Genomic DNA, 23,812 nt, shown 5'->3' with positions numbered 1-23,812 from the left:
ATAACTACAAATTAGGGATAATACATGCAACTTAACCAAACCCTAACCCTATAGTAAGTACATGTAGGCTAGTTAATTAGTAGGCTATGATTGTATAATTACACTGTAACAGAGACACATTAAAATAAAGTGTAGACGAAATATCTGTTTGATGTCAGAGCTGAAGTTATTGAAGAACATGTTTAGATTGTGCCCCAGATCAAACTTCATAGGACTAGACTTCTGTTAGGCCTAGATTAAAAACTTCTTCCCACCCTTCTGTCTCTCCTCTCTGTCTGGGTGGTCAGCTGAACTTTTGTGCTGTGTGAGTGCGTGAGGGTCAGACGGCTTGGGCTTTAAGCCCACCGAGATCCTGTTCCTGTCCAATGCTTGAACTCGTTCCCACACAGACATAAAACAAGAGAGTCTTCCCCCACCCTGACTCTGTAATCCCCTCTGACATGAAAAGAGAGCGAACAAAAAAGAAAGAACAGAACAGTTAATTGCATTTGCCTCATATCATCTTTTTGGACAACATCGCTTCTTATGCAGCGTGGCAGCCCGCAGAGATCTGGGAAGCCAATGGGATACTTCTGGAAGGAACATATGCTTGGCTCTAGATTACATTTGGTTTAAAAAGTAGAAAACAGAACTTGGCATGATGGACAGAACAAGTTCATCTACGGTACCAGTCAAAAGTTTAAACACACCTTCTCAAGTCTTCATTTTTGCACAGTTAAGAAGTACAGCAAAGTCATCTGTGAAACAAGCGTGCACATTAAACAGAGGCTAACTGTTCTGTTTTAAATTCTTTAATGTACCAAACAGTTCTAAACACTTGGCAATCTCTCAAAACTTCACAAGTAGCCACTTGAGATGCTTTTCCAACAAACATGAAGTAGTTCCCATGCATGCTGGGTGCTTAGTTGTTTTCCCTTCACTCTTTAGCCCATTTTTTTTTTTCTTTTTAATTAAAATGTGTGTTTCGTAACTAAATTCATACAAAGGCATAATTTACATTTGTCAACAAAACTAAAGAAACTTTTGACTGATAGGTTACCGTCTTGATTCTCCATTTGTGCAACAGGGTCAAAAAGCTTTTGGTTTAATTCTGTTTGGTTTAATTTGCTGTAACGTTAAGTAATCCTGAATCCTGAAAGTGTGCGTAATCAAATCCGTGCTTCAGAATTAGAGGAAATCTGGAAAACAAAAGATGTGAGTGTGACATGATCTCCATGTTTACTATGAGCTTTCGCTTCCTCTTTCAGGAGTGCTGACTCAAATGTTTTTTTAAGTTGACTAGCATGGCAGGAGAACACAAACCTTGAGCGACCTCTGTGATATCCTGACACTCGCTTCCCTTTTCCCCCCTCGTCCTCTGTTTTTCACTTGCTTGCACATACAGCATCTCCTGACGTTTACAGTCTTGCTTTGCCATTCCATACTCCTAAACAGGTCAGCAGCAAATCGAGCCAAGGTCAACTGAGGTCAGGGTAAGTGAATCTCTCCAAAGACTGATGCAGGACAGTGGAACTTGCAGCACTGCAGTAAGTGTAACTAAACTAATACGTCAAATAACTTTCTATCAGGACCAATTTTACCCTTTTAATTATTAAATACCAAATGTCTGAAACATTTTTTTTGTCTTGAAGATTCAGAATGCTCAAGTACTGATTGACATGAAACCAGAAATGTTCCTCTTGCATGATAACTCATTTTATTAGTGTCTCTTAAATTAAAACAATTGATAATATGGGTGAAAAGACTTTTATTAACTTATTTGTCTCTTTAGCAAGGTTCTCTGTGATTGCTACCATCATTATTATTAGTATTAAATACTTTTTATAAAAATCACATAATAAATGATTTATTTTATTATTATTATATTTTAATTTGACATGATTGCTACCAAAATTTGTATCATTAATGATTAACATGTATAACCACCTTGGAATTATAAGGTTCTATCCGCATTCTGATGAGTTTTGAGATGTTGAGCTTCAAAGTTTTTGCGTTACATTCGACTTTGTAGATAGAACCTTTTTGTTTTCTAAATAATAACTTTTTTTTTTTTTTTACATCACATAATGTAAATAAGTTGTCACAGAATAAGAATATCTGAATAACTCAATTTTGACAAAAAATGCCAAATAGAATCTTATAATTCCAAGGCGATGATTTGTTATATTTCTGTTTTAAATCTGTACAAGCACCCCTGGTTGTTGCCTACCTGTTGTTAAAGCAGTCACACGCTTAAATCTATGTTAGTTCTTTTATAAGCACAAACAGTGAACTGCATGACTTCAACTATTCCTCGAAACTGACCGGAGTGTTAGAACTCGAGGGTCAGATACACCCCTCTGAACACCCTAGCCTGACAAAACCAGTCTGAACCAGGTGAGGGTGGCTTGGCTGGGTGAAAGCAGAACAGGACAGCTTATGCTGAAATACTTCTACAGGGATTACCACACAGCTCCAGGACTGTAAGTGTGTGAGAACCAGTGCTTGGTAAGACAAAAAAGAGGTGTTGGGTAATTAGAATGGAAAACTGGGGTGGGGGGTTGGTGTGCAGTGCCAAACAGTTGTGCAATATTACCTGACACCTACACAGGGCTGATGTTAGAAAGTTGATAGAGAATGTCTGTTCATGCAAACTGAAGTTTCACACACCTATTTAGAATTGCTAACGACATGCGCTCTATGATAGGACATGTTGGTAATGACTGAATGCCGAAATGGAAATGGAACATCCTCAGAAACCGATCAATAGCCCAGGAAACACATATGGTAGATATTACATTTTCTACAGAACTCAATATTTTCTAGGTCTTTAATATCATCTTGTATTATGTTCCAATGCAGCATCAAAACTATTTTCTATCATATAAAACGAACAAATGTTGTCAAATGAAGCAGTATTAATATTATTATGAACCGTAAAGGTCCTATGACATTCCTATAGGAAAATATAAATGTCTCTTGAGTTTTGGTTGTATTATGCTCTCGGCCCACAGAAATGAGTTAAGGCCAAATGTATGTCTCATTGTCTACAAATATATTTAACATCCTCATGATTTGAGGATGAGGGCATGCATCTCTTTCAAAAATGTATATTTATTTTACTATGCACGAGTACATCAATGGCTACAAGGTTTTTTTTTTTTTGCTTTTTGCAATTAAGATGTGTTTTCTCTCATAATATAACCTTTTAACTAACTATTTTTAACGAATCATAGAAGGATATCAATTTAACGAACCTGCCAATTTATTGATTTAAAAAATATATATTTTAAAACGTTTTGGACTCACAGAACCCCTGGGTAGTTCATGTTAAAAAGCTGTAAAACAGCAGGAAACATGAGCAATTGCTCATGACTTCAGAAGCTTTCCCCCTGGATCTGACAGTGAAAATGAAAGAAAACAACCTTCAGAATTACAATATCCTTAAAGATTCAAAAGTCCAATCACTTGCGCACACATTTCAGGCAAAAAAAAAAAAAAAAAAAAAATCACGCATACAAGATTATTATTATTTTTTTGTACAAGCATTTAATCATGTTGAGTTATTATTCAACAGTACCTTGTTTTGTTGCATCAACATGTCGGTTCATATTTAGGTGTTATATGACACTGGCATTAAGCAAAATTCCCCATCTGAATAAGCATTCAGAGCACTCACTTTACAGCGAAGGCTCCGAGAGAGGTTGAGCTGCTGATCAGAAACCAGTATTGACTTTGTTTTTGTAGCGGGTCATGTTTGGATCCTAGCAGGGAGAGACTGGTCCCCGACCAGCAGTCGTGGGAAACCTCTATGGCTGTGCAGAAACACACAAACACCCGCACACACAAACACTATAATCCCACTATAATACACACGCAGAGAGGCAACAAGTGCTGTTTCAGTACATTTCAGTCTGTCTTCTTTACCATCTACATGCTGCCAACGAGAGACACACACAAACAAAAACGGCCTAAAACAAACAGACAATAAAACGAAAGAAAAAAACAAAACATTTTACTGCCGCCCCCACGGCAAATGTGCTGGGATTCAGTTCTTTTTCAACCTTTGTGAAGACAGTCATTTAAGAGGAAGGATTTATCCAATCGAGCATTCAGTTGTTTACTAAATGTAGAATTTTGATTCGACATGACAGTCAATCTTTTAAAACAATTAAGATTAAATGGGGGCATGGGAAAGATTTTCCACAAACAAAATGACAGACATCCGCAGATGAAAACCCTCTCGTACAATCTTCTAAACCTTTCTCAATTGTTTCCTGAGCCAGCTTGATCACTTGACACACACAAACACACACAAAAAATATGGTAAGAAAAACGAAATTTAACGGCATGGGGGTGGTTATGGATCTGTCAGTTGGCCAAGCATCTATACATTCTCCCTTTTCACACTCCCATTCCTTTGGTTCCCCAGTTCAACTGTCCTCTAATTCCATATCCGCTCCAAAACCCTTCCAACCTTGCCCAGTGGAGGATCACTGAGTTGTTATCATTATAGTAGTAGTATAGCCTAGCTTGGAGCAGCCTAGCTTAAGGTAGCGCACGGTGCATGCATTAAGGCTGAGAGGGGGGATTCTGTGATGTCACAGAGTGGGAGGAGCCGGACTGAACCATCGGCTGTGCGGGTGGCGGAGGAGGAGGGGGGTGCTGTGCTCCAGAGTGTGTGTTCGGGGAGGGAGGTGGCGTCGGCCGCTTGAACTTATCTGGGCTGGTGCTCCTCCTTGGGGATGGCCTCTGTATGTGGGAAGGAAATAAAAGACAAGCTCATAATGTGATACTGGTGAAAAATACAGGGTCATTAATGTCTTTTTTTTTTAATTAATACTTTTATTCAGCAAAGACATATAATGTTACAAAAAAAAATCTATATTTTAGAGGGGAAAAATCTATTCTATAGCATTTCTAAGGATACTGATTTTTAGAAGGCAGCTGTTTGACTCGGAGATGATGAACGGGAACATGGTTTGTGTAATATACGCAACACATTACTGGCTGATTGATAACGTAGTCAAGCCAAAGGCTAATCATATCAATTACTGCTATGTGTCCGACATTGTAGGGAGCGATACATAAAACGCATTACCATCTGATACATACACTTGTAAACGACTCTAGTTTAGTTCTTAGTTTCTAGTTCAAACATCCATGGCTGAATTAAACCAATATTTCCAACATCAACAACCTAAAGAGCTCTGACTTGTACAACCTGTCAGCTGCAGATTCATTTCGGCGTTGATCAATTCGAGTCAGAGGATGTGAACAGTTTCGAGTAGAACGTCATGGGTTCTATTTAGTTCTTGTAATCTTGTTCATGGGTAATCTTGTAATTACGGCATAGCCTGAACGCAGCATAAACTTGTTGTTTTGGTTCAGGAGGAACTGTAAAAGGTGGCTGCTGTTTGTTTGCTGCGCTCTGTGACTGTCTGTCTACAACTCTATATAGCTTAAAGGAACACGCTGATGGCGTGCGATGTCTGTGTGAGCAGGGTTGCATGGAGGTATGCAAATACATACGCTGACAGGCAGGTAGGACATCCAATCATTGCATTCAGACTGAATTATTGGACGAATATTCCAAAGAAGATATATGGACATTAGACCACTTCTATTATTGATTGCTATAAGGATTTGAAGTTTCAACCAGTATAACAAAAAGTGTTTATGAAAAAAATCACTGCCTACCCTACCTTTAAAGGATAAAATTGTTGACTGCAGGGGGACTTTGAAATGTATTAAAATAAAATACATATTATACAATATTAGAGTTTTTGCTGTTTTATCAATCAAACAAATGCAGCCTTGGTAAACATAAAAGACTTCTTTCAAAAACTTACCACAAACTTTTGAATGGAAGTGTAACTCATAAGTTATTCAAACACATTTCAACAGTTTCTGACAATTGCGGTCACGCTTTTGCTAAAATTAACTCTAAAACTCTTACACATAGAATGTGCATTGGTATCATCACCTCTAGTTTATTTGACACATGAGTGTTTACATGTGAAAACAGAGTGTGAAAGTGCAAATGTGACCCCTCTGAGCGTGTTGGAGGAGTCTGGCTCTGCTGTCACTCCTTGGTTTATCAAAACAAGCTGACTTTTTCATGGCACCGCGGGACATGAAAGTGAGCCAACCGCTCTTCGCTAAAACAAACAGATCACTGTTGCTATAGCCAACAGCTCCCCAACAAGAAAATATAATCCACTATGTTCAAATGGGTATTGGGAAAGCAAAAAGAAGCAAAAATAATGCTAATCCAAACATGTCACTAAATATTATTCTTCGAAAGCCTGAGGTGATCATCCATGTAGTAAGAAGATCAAATTCTTCATTACATAACCAAATCAGTTCAGCTCTCATACCAGACCATATCTGTTGAAAAGTACAAAGAATGTTGATGAAGTGACTGGATTTACTGAAAGATTGCTAATACTACTGCAAAAAAAAAAAAAAAAAAACACATACACAAGCATATCTTAGATTTTTTTATTTGTCTTGATAACCTATCTCAGAAGTTTACCTAGAATATTTAAATTGTTTACAAAGGAGTTTTGTTAAAAGGACGAGCACTCGGATGAAGTCTTTTTAAACATAAGTTATTGCTTCTTATTGTTTTTGGTTATTTAGATTGCCATGTTAAAGCTTAAAATGAGCCATCCCATTAAGGGATGGTGAGGTTATTTACCTAGTCAGACACTTCATCAAAAGTCTTTGCTGGTACATAGAGGGGTCATTTTTGTGCAACAGACATAAACATGATGACTAATTGCTGCTGCAACCAGGCTAATCTTACATTTTTGGCCTCTGCTCAACTGGACAATATCCAAAGGGTGTTGCGGAACATTCATAAGCTGAAATTGAGACCGGTTAAATTGGTTACTTCACTGCTGTACATTTATAGATAACTTATTTATCTGCTAGCTAACATTAACCAGATAAAGTGACACATTAAATCTACGTTGCGTGTCATTTATCTCAAATGGTACTAAACAGCTTGAAAAAGCAATATACACTTCCGTTCAAAAATCTGGGGTCAGGACGTTTGTTTGTTTGTTTTCGTTAAAGAAAAATTTCAAACTTTGATTCGGCATGGATACACTAAATTGATCAAAAGTGGCAGTAAAGATGAAAAAAATAAAATGTATAAAAGATTTCTATTTCAAATAAATGCTATCTTTTGAACATTTTTCTCATCAAAGAATCCTGAAAAATCAGGTTCCACAAAAATATTAAGCAGCACAACTGTTTTCAACATTGATAATAAGAAGAAATGTTTACATGCAGCCCTTTCATTTGGAAATCAAAAGCTGAAGTGTGACCAATTATTCTGCTGCCATGAATGACAGAAGGTGATAAAGAATGTCTAGGTCTCGTCTCAGCTGGCATGAACCTGGTTCTGACACACATATAGAAAAAATCTTCAAAAGTAAATTTTAAACCACTTTGTCTGACTTTCCTAAACATTACTGCAATTTCACTTTTTTGTGAGGGGAATAAAGCTGTGCTTTTACCCTAGATAGTCAATATTTAATCTCAGTAAAACCAGAGGATAAAACATGTCATTTCATCAACATACTCTTTTTTTATGTTCCTTGGGTAAAGTGAAATGAAATGGTGAATTTAACATAAAAAAACATTTTCTTACAATTCAATTTAAATTTAAAAAATGTAGTCCATCATCACTAATGATACTGTAGGTCAAGTCTTTCACCTATTATACCTTCACATCACAGCACAGTACAACTTGTATAATAATTAACACTCCATCAAAAACATGAGGCCTTGAGTGTTAAAATGTGGATTTTAAAGACAAAGCACATACTCTGTACCAGTCTGTACCAGTTTTTAAAGAAGTTTCTTATGCTCATCAAGGCTGCATTTATTTATATCAGAAATACAAGTATAACTAGTAATTAAATATAAAAGTATAAGTAACTAACACTAATGTTGTGCAATATTATTACAATTTAAGATAACGGTTTTCTATTTTAATTGTTTAAAATGTAATTTACTCCTGTGATGACAAAGAACAGCATTTTTTTACTGTCACTTTTGATTAATTGAATGTGTCATTGCTGATAAAAGTATTAATTCCTTTTAAAAAAAAATCATAAAAAAACATTTTCTTACAATTCAATTTAAATTTAAATAAAAAAAATGTAGTCCATTATCACTAATGATACTGTAGGTACCTCTATGTACAAAAACACTGTGGATGTCTTTGTTCAGTGAGTTTGTTATCTTATCAGGGTTTCTGCATTATAATACAATTGAATATCTCTGTTACATAATACAAGTGCCATGGCACCTTTGGGATTGTGATTGATAAGAACAAAGGTTTTGTGTGGTGTACTAGATTCTCTACTGAAGGGACTCCCTGCTATCTCTCCATCTAAAAGGTCAGAATACACTGCAAAGGACACAGCAAGGGAAGAGATGCAAGAGAAAAAGAGAATGCTGCTTTTGTGCTTTATCTTATTTAGATGGCTGAGGATTCCCAGAACTGGAGTGTTACCAGGTGATTCTAGGATGAGTCATCTAATGTCCTGTTAGCAATTCAACTGAATGGTGTAACGACGGATATTAACTGAAAACAGGCCATCCATGACACACACTACTTCCTGCATGTAAACATCTTGCTGCTCATCGATATGAGCTTGTGCAAAGAGTGAGTGTGTTACTGTGTATATATATATATATACACATACACACACACTGATAGAGATGTGCATATAGCGTACACGCACCTGTACAGCGTGTGAGGGTCCTGGGTGGATGTGTAGCCCGGGAGATGTGTAGTGGGGGAGTGGTGCTCGGCTCAGCGTGGCTGGAGGGGTGAAACCAACCGTGTGACTAGCGTAAGACAAACCTGGAATGAAAAAACAGCGTCTGCGAATAAGTTTTAGTGAGATCCTTTATACAGTTGTTTTTTGTCACATCTATGTAATGTGCCAATATATCCGAAAAACTATGAAACCTGGCCCACCATACTGACAGTACGCAGAACAAATATAAATAGCTCTTGCAGATCACTCCTCTGGGATCATGGGAAAATGTATAAATAACTGGACTCCTTTTTCAACGGAACCTAATGAAAGAAGACCAGCGATAGAATATAAAAAATGGCTTTCACGCCTTTTTTTTTTACATGATGCAACTCGTTAATGCTGTTTTTAAAAAACAGTACACTGTGCCTAAATGCTGACTTTTTTTTCTTATTTAAACACTCCTTATTGACATGAATCTTTGGTCATTTGAACAACATACAATTTTGATTTACATAACTTGATATACTTGTTCATTGGGTACTTTTTTATCTTATTAAAGATTGTTTTAGTTTATTATCTAGTTAATCTATTTTGTGTTTATCAATACCTGCAATATATGCAAAGCAAATGTACCACCCATAAACATCGCAGCATCGGCCTGAAAGAATCTTGTTTGAAGTCCTCAAAGGTCTTTCATCAGTTTTTTCTCAGAATGGGAATGAAAGCAAGTCTTTGACCTATTATACCTTCACATCACAGCACAGTACAACTTGTATAATAATTAACACTCCATCAAAAACATGAGGCCTTGAGTGTTAAAATGTGGATTTTAAAGACAAAGCACATACTCTGTACCAGTCTGTACCAGTTTATAAAGAAGTTTCTTGTGCTAATCAAGGCTGCATTTATTTGTATCAGAAATACAAGTATAACTAGTAAATAAATATAAAAGTATAAGTAACTAACACTAATATTGTGCAATATTATTACAATTTAAGATACCGGTTTTCTATTTTAATTGTTTAAAATGTAATTTACTCCTGTGATGACAAAGAACAGCATTTTTTTACTGTCACTTTTGATTAATTTAATGCGTCATTGCTGATAAAAGTATTAATTCCTTTAAAAAAAAATCTTACTGACACCAAACTTTTGAACAGTACTGTATATTTTGCTATTAAAGAGTGATACATTTACAAAGCTAACTGTGTGGACACATACCAGGGGAGATGGGGCGGCTGGAGGAAGGAGAGGGGGTGTAGGGGATTGGGCTGGACACCGTACGAGCTCTCAGTCCCTGAGCAGACATCTCATTAAAATATCTAGAGAGAGAGAGAGAGAGAGAGAGAGATTCAATACAACTAAGATGCAATTTACAAGGTTTAAACCTAGCCATGGCTGTGATTCCCAAAAGCATCATAAGCCTAAATAGATCATAGAACTATTGCAACCAATGGTCTCTATAGCCGCGTTTCCACTGCAGGAACTTTCACCAGGAACTAAGAACTTTGGAGTGGTACTCGGTGTGTTTTCACCGCAGGAACCAGGGTCTAAATGAAGTTTTGGGTAATTCCCCCCTCCGAAAGTCCCTGCTCACGAGGTAGTACTTTTTCAAAGTTCAGGAACTTTCAGAGATGGGACTTGGGCGCTGAACATGCTGATTGGTTGAGTTCATGCTGCATTTTGATTGGTTGACTCCATGCAGCATTTTATTCAACCACCAACTGCTGCGTTGCGATCAGTAACAGTTGTCTGCTATTCGAATCAACAATGGAGTTTAAAAAATACGACCAGTGGACCGACGACGAGGTTCAGGCTTTATCAAGCTTAAATATAGAGGATGAAATCCACTGGGAACTGTAAAGTCGCACGCAGTCCTATGTCACTGGACTATTTGCCTAATCTTCACGGGACTGTAGACCGTGGTGGAAACGCGGCTAGCAACTGGTCTGGGGGAAAAAAAGTTCCTGGGACAAACTGTTCCGGGTAATTTCGGTGGAAACGCGGCTTATGATCAACTTAGCTCATGATGCTTTCGGGAAACACAGCCCTACGTTCTACGTTAAGAAAGACATGTCCGGTTATTTTCATATTTTAATATATCATATTCAGACCGTCAAATACATTGTATATAGATAAGGTTATGATTCCAGTCATCTTTTCTGTATGTGTTCAATGCACCTCTCATCATCCATCTCAAGGCTGCTCTCGCTCTCTGACAGTTGTCTACACAGCGCCTCTCTTCTCTCCATTTCTCTCTGGAGTTTCCTCTGAAGACGGATGTTCTCTTCCCTCATCTGCCTTTCCTCCTCAATGTACTGAGCCCGCTTTTCTGTGTCTGGAGGGAGTGATGATGGAAAACAAACAAATGTTACAAAGATATACAAACTGTAATAAACTGAAGATGAAGAAAATGCTCCTTGAATCATTTTCAAAACACATGATTACATGATCATAATTTTAAACTTTCAAATACTAAGAAAAATACTTCAATTAAAGTTTCTCTTTTTTATTCATTATAAATTTTAAAATCAGCATACCTTTACAGTGCAGCTAATTTTATAATTTATATATATAAAATAGAAAAATGATTAAAATAAAAAAAAGATTAAAATAAAAATAAAAAATTAATATTTTCACTGCTTGAAGTCCACTTATAGTCTTAATAAATTAAAATTAAGTTAATATCTTTAAATAATTAAAATAGTTTTAAAACACACACACTTAATGGGTGCGATACCATGAGCTAGAAGTAAGCTATGGTTGTCTTACAATGTAGATGTCTCCCTCTAGTGGCCATAACACAATTCAAAAAAGTATTCAAGCTAAGAATAAAACAACTGTGTGCAACTCACTGCACTGTGCCACAAGCTAAGGCTGCATCCCAATCTGTACTACAAAAGTAAAACCATGTAATTCACTGGTCAGTATACAAGAGTACATCATAGTGTTGTCATGATACTGGAATTTCTAACTTCAATAAGGAAAAAAGACAAGAAAACAATTGGTAATAAAATAAGAACAAATAAACAAACTACAAACAATAGCACAAATAAATCAATTAAAATAAAGAGAAATGAAAAACAGCGTTAAGTTTTTCAGGTGGGTCTATCAGTTGGCTAGTTTTCAGGCAAGAAACTACAGAAATTAAAGAAATAAAATGTAAAAAAAATAAAATAACACTGGATAGACTTTATTGTAAAAATTAAATACAGATTAATGCTTATGATTAAAGGTACAAGAGCAGTGAGCGATTTTCTTTGTCTTTTGTGTAGGGCTGGGTATCATTCGAAAAAATTTGATACCGATACCTTGACTTTGATAACGGTTCCTGAACGATATTTTTTTCGATACCAATTTTATGAAATCCGTTTTAACAAGATTACATTACCTCAAAAAACTTTTTGTCAGATTCTTGACTTTTTTTTACAGACTCAGAGACTAGTAGTCTTTGAGTCTGTAAAAAAGCACCAATGCAAAAAAGTGCTTCATCAGATTTGTCGTGTTGCCGGTCTTGGCAGCAATCATCTTGTCGCATAAATTGCATCACGGCCTGTTGGCATTGAGCCTGGTGAAATGGATCACACTTTTGATATTTTCCACATCTTTTACATCTATGGGGGTTGGGACGCTTACACACTATAGCCTCACGTGTGAGCCAATCACTGACGTTGATGAGATTAACCCCTTAGGTATCGAAATTTGTTATCGAACAACAAGCAATGTTTCGATACTCGATAGTAGAGGCAATTCGGTCAGTACCTAAAAAGTATCGAACTCGATACCCAGCCCTAATTGATGAACATGACAGACAGCAGCAGGTTTATTAGGCTGCTGTCACTTTAAGAGCGTATGCACGGATCCAATATACTGTTACACAACATGTGCAATCTCTCTCAACTATTTGCGTACAAAAACTGACTGTATTTACCTGAATACTCGCCAAGACGGGTGTTTTGACAAAGCTGTGTGTATTTGACTGTTTAAGACCAATAGGCCACGAAAAACAACTCAATTTGGTACTCACAAGCTGTTTGAGAGGCGGCTTTATGTATGCGCCACTTACATATAGATCAGTGGTGTGCATTATTTTGATGTAAATGCAAAACCTGCGGGAATTAGTAAAATTATGAGTAATAGCGGCACCATTCAACCAGAGCGAATGAGACGAGTGAGTGACAGAAGGCAAGTGTGTCAAACTGTAAATTCACAGTCGGAGAGAAGAGAGAGCGAAACAGCGCAGCTGGTATCGGTGTATTAATATGGCAGAAAATAAGTATTGGAACTGTTTCAGATATTTCCGTATCGATATATATCGAAATATCAATATTTTTGACAACACTAGTACACCACAACATAAAATTGCACTTTAAAACCTCACTGTCATACTGTTAATATTTGCATCTGTTTATATTTACATGCAAACATTAGCTCAACAATCTGGCAATACCATCTGGGTATCGTTTAGTGTACTATTTCCAATGTACTATATTGGGACATACTTATCCTAATCTGGAATTCTATTTAGTATGAATACCATGAGCTAATGTATCCAAATTTGCAATGCAATTTGTTTTCCTCTGGTTGAGTATGATGGCAGAAAGACTGTGTTGGTGCAGGAGTGCGTAATGAGGCAAGGACTCACGCTGTAGTTCTGTAGTGCGGAGGCTGCGCTTCAGCCTCTCCACTTCACTCTTCAGGAAGCGGATGTGCCGCATCATGTTCTCGGGAGAGTCAATCTCCATGGAAACTTCACGTGGAGAGGGAGGGGCTGACACTGGCTGGTCAAGCTTCTCCTGCAAAATCCTGCCAATCAGAATGAAGAGGTAAAATAGTGAAGTGAAATGAAGTGTGCTTAGACACATACAAAGTTTTTTTTTTACTGATGTTAAAAAGCACTAAGAAAAAAAAAAAAAGTCCACATTACAAGGGACATTACCTTTTCTCTGCCTCAAGTTTGTCCATGCGCTTCCACAGCCGGTTGACCAGTGCCTCCTGCTCCTGTTCCAGAGTGTTTTCCAGATCAATCTTCTCACGCCGGAGCTGCACACATTACATGGAATTAATAAAACAATATGGCATTTTAACAATACAATACATGGTCTTAAGGAAAAATGTTGGGCCACAATAATAATCGTGGGACTTTCTGAAAGTACAAATGATGTGTTTGTTCCTGAATAACCTGTTCTAATCCGAGAAGATTGCTGAATGCGTGTTCCAGAGCCAGGTACTGGCAGATGCCTAAGCTAACAAAAAAAAAAAAACGAGGTTATTGGAAGCACCTGCTCTGTTTTGAAAGCGCAACTGGTTTAGACCAATTGATCTGAAAAATTGTCTGTGCAATAGATGGTGGCCAGTCAAGAATGAGTGGTTTAGAGACTATCTTGTTCTACAGCAAGTTGTTTGAAGAAGGTACCTGCTCTAGAGTGAGCTGTTTGGTGATGGTGTCGTTCTCCAGTTTTTTGATCTTCTTCATCAGTTTATTGACCTGGAACTCCTGCTCCTGCTCCAAATGCTGCTCCAACTCTGCCTTTTCATGCTGAAGCTGAAAACGAAAGAGAAATAAGCGAATAAGAGAAAAAAAGTCCAAAAAAGATGCAACACAGTCCTGAATCTAAACATGATGGGCAAAGCCTGTGATGAAAAGCAGTAATGTTATATTGTCACATTTCACCCTGATGTCCATACCATGATAACTAATCGTTCATGGTAACTATCTTGAACGCTCATGCAAAGTTACTAGTGTTGCAAATATACTAGGACTGCCCCGACTAAAGATTTTCCAAGTCATCAGTTAGTCGTTCATTTAAAGGAGAACTTGGTAGCTTTTTTAACTTAATAAAACTGTCTAGAAATCATTTGGATGGTTAAACAACCTGTTCTGGTGATATTGGTGACTTTCCCCGCTCCCCCCAGCGTTCCCAGGCGGAAAACCAACCTTGCAACTTGTTCACTACCGTCCCGGCAAGATAGAAATTGGAAGTCTCGTGAGAAGCGAAAGCGAGAACGAGAACGAGCGCGAAACACAAATTGCTTTACGGCAATTCGACATAAACACACACGCATGTATGATGTATTACCAGATTACCCACCTCGGTAGACATAGCTCCACGCGATACAGTTGGCTTGCTCCGATCAAAACAAACGCACATGAGCAGCGGTAGAGAGGGGGAGGAGGCTGCCGCAAGTGAGTTTTTTACGACTGTGTTGTGAAATATACGCCCCACCACAGCTGTAGGGGGAGCTCGTGGGGAAAACATTCAACAACAAAAGGGAAAATCAGCGAAGAAGTGACTAGAGTTCGCTAGAGTTGCCGAGTTCTCCTTTAAGCCATTAGTCGATCAGTCGGGGGAGAAATACTCAACCATAATAATGAGTATTTAAAATATAAATGAAATGTTCCAGCACGCTATCGCATAAAGCTTGCTGCAAACATTGCATGAATTTGTCAGAGATCAGAACGCAAACAAAAAATAACCTATAAATAACAGCTTTATCTTAAAAATAAAATAAAAATGTAGGACTTAAATATAAATTATAAATAAATATAAATATACAGCAAACTGAAAGTGAAATATCAGTGCAAACATAATAAGGTCAATGAACAAGTAGCCTTAACATCAAATGAAAACTCAGAAGTCTGAACAAAAATAAAAAAAATAAATATACATTATATAAAAACGAATAAAGAAAAATGTATACCAGCAAACTGAAACACTACAATATGGCCAATCACTGATCTCCATCCTCTAATCTCCATCGTCTTTACATTATGAGAAAGGAGCTTGCTTACAATGAAGCCGTAACACTGGGCGGTACTAATTTAGCTTCCACACAATCTTTTGGCTATTCACCTAATATTAGCACACATTTATCGAGCGGCCATGTAAAGTGGCTTACTTTACACTACTTATGTTTTAAATCAATCATGTTTGAGGTTGCACGTCACCTTTTTTTGATCATTCGTTACCCTCTCGAAAGTTTTTTTTTCCTGCTGAATAACGTTTAGTCGACTATTAGGAGGCAGCCCTAGAATATACCATGCAGTTTACCACTGCAACACATTTTAACCAGAGGAATCTGCAACAGTGTTCAAAATTCAATCCACCACAGAAAAAGAAATGTTTGCAACCCATTAAAAATAAACACAATCAATGAGCATAAAATGTACTGAGTACACAGCACTGGATTCTAACGACTGGTCCAAAACTCTTCCATACTTGGGCCAACCTTTCATTGTTGAGCCATGTCTGCATATATTATATTTATATCACTAGTACCATTCAAAATCTGAGGTCAGTAAGATTTGCTTTTGAAAGAAATTCATAATTTTATTCAGCAAGAAATGCATTAAATTGATCAAACAGTAATCAACAAGACATTTATAATGTTACAGAAGATTTCTATTTCAAATAATTGCTGTTCTTCTTAACTTTCTATTATAACAATATCATGATTTCCACAAAATTATTAAAGGTATAGTGGAGGATCTTTCCGAATTTTAGATAAGACCCGCCCTCTCCACTTTTTGAAAAGTTTGATTGATTCACCAGAATGATTGACAATTAGGAGGACCAATAGTATAGGTGATCCACCCGGAAGTAAAAAATCCTCCGCTATACCTTTAAGCAGCACAACTGTTTTCTTAAACACCCAAACAGCATATTTAAATTAATCTGGAGGTTCATGTGACACTGAAGAAACACATTTTAAAATATATTTAAAAAGGAAAACAGCAATTTCAAATTTTTTACATTTTCACAATATTAGTGTTTTTGTTGTATTTTTTAAATTGATTTAAAACCAATCAGCCTTGGTAACGCTGTAAAACATTTTTTTTGTAAAACATTACAAAATTTTACTGCCTTTTTAACGGTAGTGTAAATATTAATGAATCACACCATCTGTATACGCACACTAGCTCCATAATCTCTCTCTTTATTCCTCCACACAATACAACACACCTACTAAACACACGCACCATAAACAATGTCATCTGGTCTCAGCTAAGAAGAGCCAGATTCAGTCTGACTAATGGGCCACAACACCAAAATAATCTCTCACACGATTTAATGAGCTATTGTTCAGCAGCTTAATTTGGTTGCCGCTGAACAATAACTTTGAAATAGGTGTCTCACTGTATCTCGATGTGAAAGTTACCTTTAGGGGATGATTCTAAGGGCAAGCGATCAAATTTCCCACCCATGACCTCAAACGCCACTGATGGGCTCATTCCTTCTAGAGTTTCTTACCTGCATGAGCTTCCGGGACAAGTCATTGGTGAGGAACTCCTCTTCTTTCTCATAGTTGACAGCGAGCGTCTCCTTCTCTTTCTGCAGAGCCTGAATCTTCTTAAATAAAGTGTTGGAGATGAACTCCTCCTCTTGCTCTGCCCGCGCTTGCTGCAGAAAAAAAAAAAAAAAAAAACTCATGCATTTGAAAAAGGCAATTATTCTTAAAGATTTCTCTTGGAAAAATAATTGACATTATATTTCCACATACTTCTGTAACCAAGTAATTAATATTTGATCTTGAAACATGATTTCAAAACTATTATTTACCTTATTTTAGATTACAAATACTGATTACAAAAGGAAATAGGCATTCAGACAATAATTATTAGTATTGACAATGAGGCATTTAATACCTACTCTGCACAATAAATCCAGCAGAATTATTCAGAAATGCATTTCACACAGCAAACAATTGCACAACCAACAATAAACACATTCCACTATCAATTTCCACCATTACAGATTGCCAAAAATGCAAACGCAGTGGAAATAGGTGTCAGTGTTTCTATAGTGACACTTGAGTTTTGGCTCATTGTCTAAAATGCAGATGGTCTGATTCACATTCAGGATGTTGACGCATTAGAGCCAAATATTCAGAGTGCCAACTTCCCACCCTGACATAGGCCTCAAATATGAAGTCCTGATGACAACCTCATTCGCTCAACACAAAGTATCAGACGTGCAAAAACACGTTCTGCATTAGATGCATGATGATAATTAAGCTTACGGTAAATCAGTAAACGCCTTATGTGGCCAGTATACACACACACACACACACACACACACACCTGCAGAGTACTACTAACCATATAAAACAACGTTGAGACGAAAAACATACATAAAGACAGATACATTGTGGGCTATAACAGTCCATGTTGAAATTTAAACTATTTTTAAGAAACTGGCCTGTGATATACATTTTCACTGAAACTATGAACGTGCCATCAGGCTTTTGTTGGATATTTTCACAGTTAGCTCGAAGGCTAGCAGGTTTAGCGACCTTAAACTCTTTTATTTTCCCACAAACAAGTTAACTTGGCACCCCAGTGTGGTGTATAATGTGCCTCAGACGTCTTTGCATGCCGTGATGGTGTTGTCAGGTGTGCCGCGGAGATTAAAATGATAAAAACACGGGCTGACTCACGATGGTGACGCTAGCTTTGCGCAGGTCGCGGTTCTCCTCCTGCAGCGCTTTGCACTTCAACTTGAACGTCTCGAGCTCGATCTTCAGCACTTTGTTCTCCTGCTGCAGTGACGCGAGTCGGTTTGTCAGCTCCTCCAGTCGGGACTGCGAGATCACGACGCCCTGTGCTTTGCTGGCGGTGTTCGTTGTGGTCGTAGTGGTGTTGGAGGTGGCCGCCGAGGTGCAGGAGGACTGCGGGGTGGCGGAGCTGCTGCTGCTGCCCGCGCCGTCCGTGTCGCTCTCGCTCGCGCTGTCCGCCATGGTGTCGCGCGCTCGTTACCTAGTGCTCGCGACGGATTTCAATGGAGAGGAAGTGTGTTTCAAGGGCCAGGGAGAAAGAGGGATGGAACAAGTGTGGCTACTAGACTGGAGAGGGAACGGTCCAAGAAATGACTGGGCGTGCTGAAAGTGCAGGCGAATGGGGAGGGTGGCGCCGTCATGTGGTGGAGAGGACAGTGTGTGTTTTTTGTTGTTGTTGTTGTTTTTTCATCCCAGTGACTCCAATTTTTTTTAATCCATTCTGTAAAAAGATTTGTTCAAATTCGATTGTTCAGCGGCCCTTACATTGGGTTACATCATTACGCCATATGGTAATGAGCAGTCTTCTTGTGTATCGTGAGTGAATCTTTGAATCATTCACTCAACCGTTTTTAAACACTGGCTCGACCAAAACAAGAATATATATTTTTTATATTCTAATTCTTTTTGTTTTGTTTTATATAGCTCACATCTGTATTGTTCATTTGTGAAAGTGTTTTTATTGGCGTCTCCACTGTATGGTGTAAAGTTTATGTAAAAATCTGTTATAGTGGCCCAGAAAAAAATATGCTGACACTTAAAAATAAATGTCATTGCTGTATATAGCAAAATATTAAACAGAACAACATTTATGCATATAGAAGCACACTTGTAAAGCAAAACATTTCACACTAATAATTTTAACTATATATATATATATATATATATATATATATATATATATATATATATATATATATATATATATATATATATATATAGTGACACTTTCTGGTTGTCAAACATATAGTACAGTCATGTAACCAGTTAACGGGTTAAACTAAAAACAAAACAACAAACCAATAAACTTATTTGACTTTGACTTACCATGTCAGTCTTCAATATACAAGTTCACCCTTAGGGATGTTATATTTCTATAGAGTGGAAAGGTGTGAACATTACCAATTGTACTGTGTTATTATAGGGGCCAAAGCATGTTTAGTTAAATTAGATTCTGTGACAAAATGTTAGTTGATACATCATGATTGTTTTGCTAGCTGTTTTCATGGTTCTGATTTCAGTAATGATATATGGAGCAAAGTTTAAAGAGAAGTTAGCATCTGTTTGAGGTACAACATGAGAAATTCAATTTCACACATTTCTAGAAAGAAAGATTGCATGTAGCCCACAAAAAAGAAAACTAATCATAGTCATCAGGGCATATACTCTGTCAAAACTACACATATGAATCCAGTTATATTTAGTTACATAAAGAGTGCATCATATCTCTGCAGACATTTTCAAATATGTATATGTAAACATTTAAATAATCATAATGTCATGACTTATGAACATAGATACACATTACATGCATAATAATACATTCAACTATGATGTGGTGCACAAAATACATAGATTGAAAAAGATTGTCAAATAACTGTAAATAAAAAAAAGAATGCAGAAGTTTTGTAAAATCAAAGCGTTTATTTTTAAATCAGATTTTTGTAAGACATTTGAAACATTATGGTGGCATCATAGCTGCTAGTTTCTAAAAGAGAAGACCTCTAATAACCAAAGTGCTATTATAGTTACATTTAAATGGCTTCACTCGTTGTAAGAATTGTACATCAAAAATGTTGCTTAGGTGAAAACATATTATATTAAACAAAATCAACCATTGGGCCATGCCAGGCCCCTCCCACAGTTTGATTGACATGTAACAGGGAAGCAGAACCACACCCCATCATGACCTAGTTTCCTTATAAAGTCTTTCAGATCTCATTGCCATAGCCAAGTTCAGCACACTTAAGGATATTTCACACCATACACACCACAAGCTAAAAAGACTTGAGCTCTATTGGAGGAAAACAAAACAAACAAACAAAAAGTAATATCTAAAGAAAAATTATATATTATTAAAACCGATGCAGAACACTGCAACACATTGACTCTCTGGTCTAAAATATATCACACAATTTCAAAATTGGAAAAGATTTCTTGTAATACTTTAAATTAGAATGACCATCCAGTGTGTGTCATTTGTAATACATAAGCTATTAAATCTACAAGTATTAAAGGTCTAAAGACTTCCCATACATGTAAGGGTGACTCAGATGAAAAAGTTAAATATTCACCTAACCTGAAACAAACTGACAAAATGTTACTTCAAAACCTCAGCAATCAAAATGAAAAGAAAAAAATGAAGACATTCCTATCATGATAACAAACAGCCTTAAGACAAAGAGAGACCTCTACATTGTACAGCCAATACACATGATACAGTGATAGTTGAACAGAGATGCTGATAACTAGCATATACATTCTGAACACCTCATACTTGCAGCGCTCAGGCTAATATCAGCAGACACTCTCTTTCATACAAATGATAACAGACACTACACTGAACTCCTAAGGAAGCAATCTGGTTAGAGCTTTTCACACTTAACCGTTTCTACACGATGGACACCTGTAGGGTGACATTTTGGAATATAAAAGTCGAGACATGTTAGGGTTGTATGTGTACACAAGAAAAAGTCTTTTCTTATTTGTCTTTTTAAATACAGTGTTTTGCAAACTTAGAAAAAAGGTTCTTAAAATAAGGTGAACTGCATGCATCAAAATATTAGTCCTCTGTATGACTTCTTCACAGAATTTGATAAATTCCCATTTTGGGAATAGTTGAAATTCGCAGAGGATTTTAAGGAAATGTCCCCTGAAAACCGAACCAACTTTTCTCATATACAAACATACCTGCTATAATAATTAATTATACAAGAGCATGTGAAGTTTCACTGTCTTTAAAATGTCGAAAGCACTTATAAAGTGTATGTTTGCAGTGCTCTCGCCAAAACCTAACTACTAAATTTTATTTTATTTTTACATAATGTGATTTATGTACAGAAAAGTCCACCACATAATTTATTTTGTTTTATAAATTAAAAAAAATTAAAACACAGGGATCCTCCTCCTGACGTCATGGGTCCACGGTAACGTGTAAGGCGAATGTAAGGTGTGGTTCAACAGCATCTATTGTTTTTTCCCCCTAAAACACGAAAAAGAGCTTTTGTGCCATCTTTGGTCACAGGGAAATTTGTGTGAGTATACGGTTTGAAGTTTAAGGGGTATTTTGAATATACCCCTTCACTTATGCATCTGATATTCATGGCACACAAAACAGTTTCTGATTTCCTGATGGTCCAGGTCAGCATAGGTATTAACCAGCAAGAAAAATGAAGTGTAATCTCGTAGGTCCCCCAGAAACAGGAAGTAGAATTATATAGGACCCAACAGAGAGAGGAAGTAGAATTCGCCAGGACCCATCTCAGGAAGTAGAATTGATCAAGACCCCCTTGGAACAGGAAGTGTGTCAGCAGTGTGATGCATGCTCATGCGCAAGCGAATAGGCCAAAGTTCTGTCTCTTTGAAGACCATGCGTTTCAGAGTGGAAGCCATAGACGGTTTTTCAGGCCAAATGCCCCTTTTCATCTTTTGTGGCCCTGCCGCTCAGGAAACAGATCAACCATATACCTGCAAGCCTTGAGAGACACAAAACAGACCATAAAAGAATAAAAGTAATTGTAAATTGGACCTCTAATTGTAATGTAACAGTTACATGGGGAATGATTTGACATACAGAACCATTCAAAAGTTTAGGGTTACTAAGATTGTTCATGTTTTTGACAAGAAGTCTCATGCTCACCAAGGCTGTACTTGTTTCATCTAAACTTGTTAAAACGGTAATATTGTGAAATGTTATTTGAGTCAATAACTGTTTTCTATTTTAATATATTTTAAAATGTAATTTATTCCTGTGATGCAAATCTTAATTTTCAGCAGCTATTACTCCAGTCATCAGGGTCACATGATCATTCAGAAAAAAATACCTAACAGACCCCAAACCTTTGAACAGTAGTACCAGGGGTAGACTTAACCAATAAGCAAGGTAAGCGGGTGCTTAGGGCCACAGGGAATCATCTGATTTGGTGAAACATATTTGGCTAACTCTCAAGTGCATGTTTGCGCTCTGGAGAGCGTGAAGTTTCTATTTACAATGTGTTTTTGCAGAGTTGCGCAATGTAGCCAATCACAGACATATCTTTTGATTTCTGAACGCAATGACAAATGAGAGGTGTTTAAGTTAGTCAGAATCCACTCACCACTCAAAACGGAAGGTTTTGTTTAGTGCCGAGTTCTAAACGCTCTTGAATCCTCTCATTATAATAAACAAAGTATAGACATGAGGTAAATAAAGAGATTCAGAATGCAGTGTAGAGAGCTTCATTGATTATAATGGAACTTGGTGAGATCGCGATGAAATGAAATGAGTGACAGACATTTAGTGATTCTAAGGGGTTAGCTCTTTGCATGCTTTCTTGGCTATATATAAACAAAATGATTAAATGTTTAGTTTCAAATTATTAAAGTGTGTTAGTAATTAAAATGATTTAATTTACAACTAAAGAAAATAATAATATATTGTGTTGGGTATAGCCTACTACACACTATTCGAGCATTTGACAATCTGATGGTCTCACAACAGAGATACTCACCTCAGAGAAAAATGTACGGTTTTGAGGTTTATAAGCCGTGTGTTTCGTGCCATGATTTTATTTGTCTTGATTTCTCAAAATTTGCTTTTCCCATGTGTGTGGGCACGAAATGCTGCGCACTTGCATGAATGTACACAGGAATGCAGCGACTAAATATTTTCGCTTAACAATAGATTACATTTTCGGTTTGTTTTTCACCAAACAAAACCATATGCCTTTAGAACACTTGGAATTCAGAGTGAGTTGCATGGGATTATTGTTTGAATAATTATTATTTTTTTTTTAAGATTGTAGAAGGCCACATTCACTGCTATTAAATGGAGAAGTGCAAGTATGATTTTTTGTGTGTAATTTATTCTTTTGTAATACAAAAAATAAGGTAAGATGGCTTTAGAACAACATCAGGTTGACTAATAAATTGCTGAATTTTCAAAATCCCAAAGACAAGTTATGAAGTGGTAAATTTGCTTAGGGTCCCACATCTAAGTCCACCCCTGAGTAGTACATGAGGCACAGAGAATAATTAATAATATAAATAAAAACATTAATAAACAGAGCTATTTGAAGTGTACCTGCCTATAGTGGTGAAGTCACATCTAAGAATGATGTTTTCTCTCTGAACGCTTTTCTTCCTTCTTCCTCGCCTTGGAAACGTCGCCCTGTTTACACATAAACAGAGAGAACAATCTGTATCAAAGAGATGGATAATTACTTCAACAAATCTTTTAGGAATAAATGATAGTTCAGAATCAATACAATCACCCTGAAAATAGCCAGACACCA

General features: G+C 36.9%; 1 protein-coding gene across 1 annotated transcript; it reads right to left on the bottom strand.

Moving 5' to 3' along the window:
* Positions 1 to 3,502: 3,502 nt before the first annotated feature.
* Positions 3,503 to 18,689, bottom strand: ccdc6a (coiled-coil domain containing 6a). The gene is made up of 9 exons (XM_081347945.1): positions 18,204 to 18,689; positions 17,018 to 17,167; positions 14,182 to 14,310; positions 13,705 to 13,808; positions 13,411 to 13,571; positions 10,947 to 11,103; positions 9,987 to 10,087; positions 8,745 to 8,866; positions 3,503 to 4,731 (listed from the first exon to the last, which is right to left on the bottom strand). Exons 1-9 carry the CDS (start codon positions 18,501 to 18,503, stop codon positions 4,552 to 4,554), a joined length of 1,404 nt encoding a protein of 467 aa, XP_081204071.1. The 5' UTR covers positions 18,504 to 18,689; the 3' UTR covers positions 3,503 to 4,551.
* Between the last annotated feature and the right edge of the window lie 5,123 nt (positions 18,690 to 23,812).

The sequence above is a fragment of the Scardinius erythrophthalmus genome (assembly GCF_964197995.2).
Source record: "Scardinius erythrophthalmus genome assembly, chromosome: 19".
In the NCBI taxonomy this organism is placed as follows: Eukaryota; Metazoa; Chordata; class Actinopteri; order Cypriniformes; family Leuciscidae; genus Scardinius; species Scardinius erythrophthalmus.
Note: the sequence above shows the minus strand (reverse complement) of the source record. Positions and strands in the feature narration are given on the sequence as shown.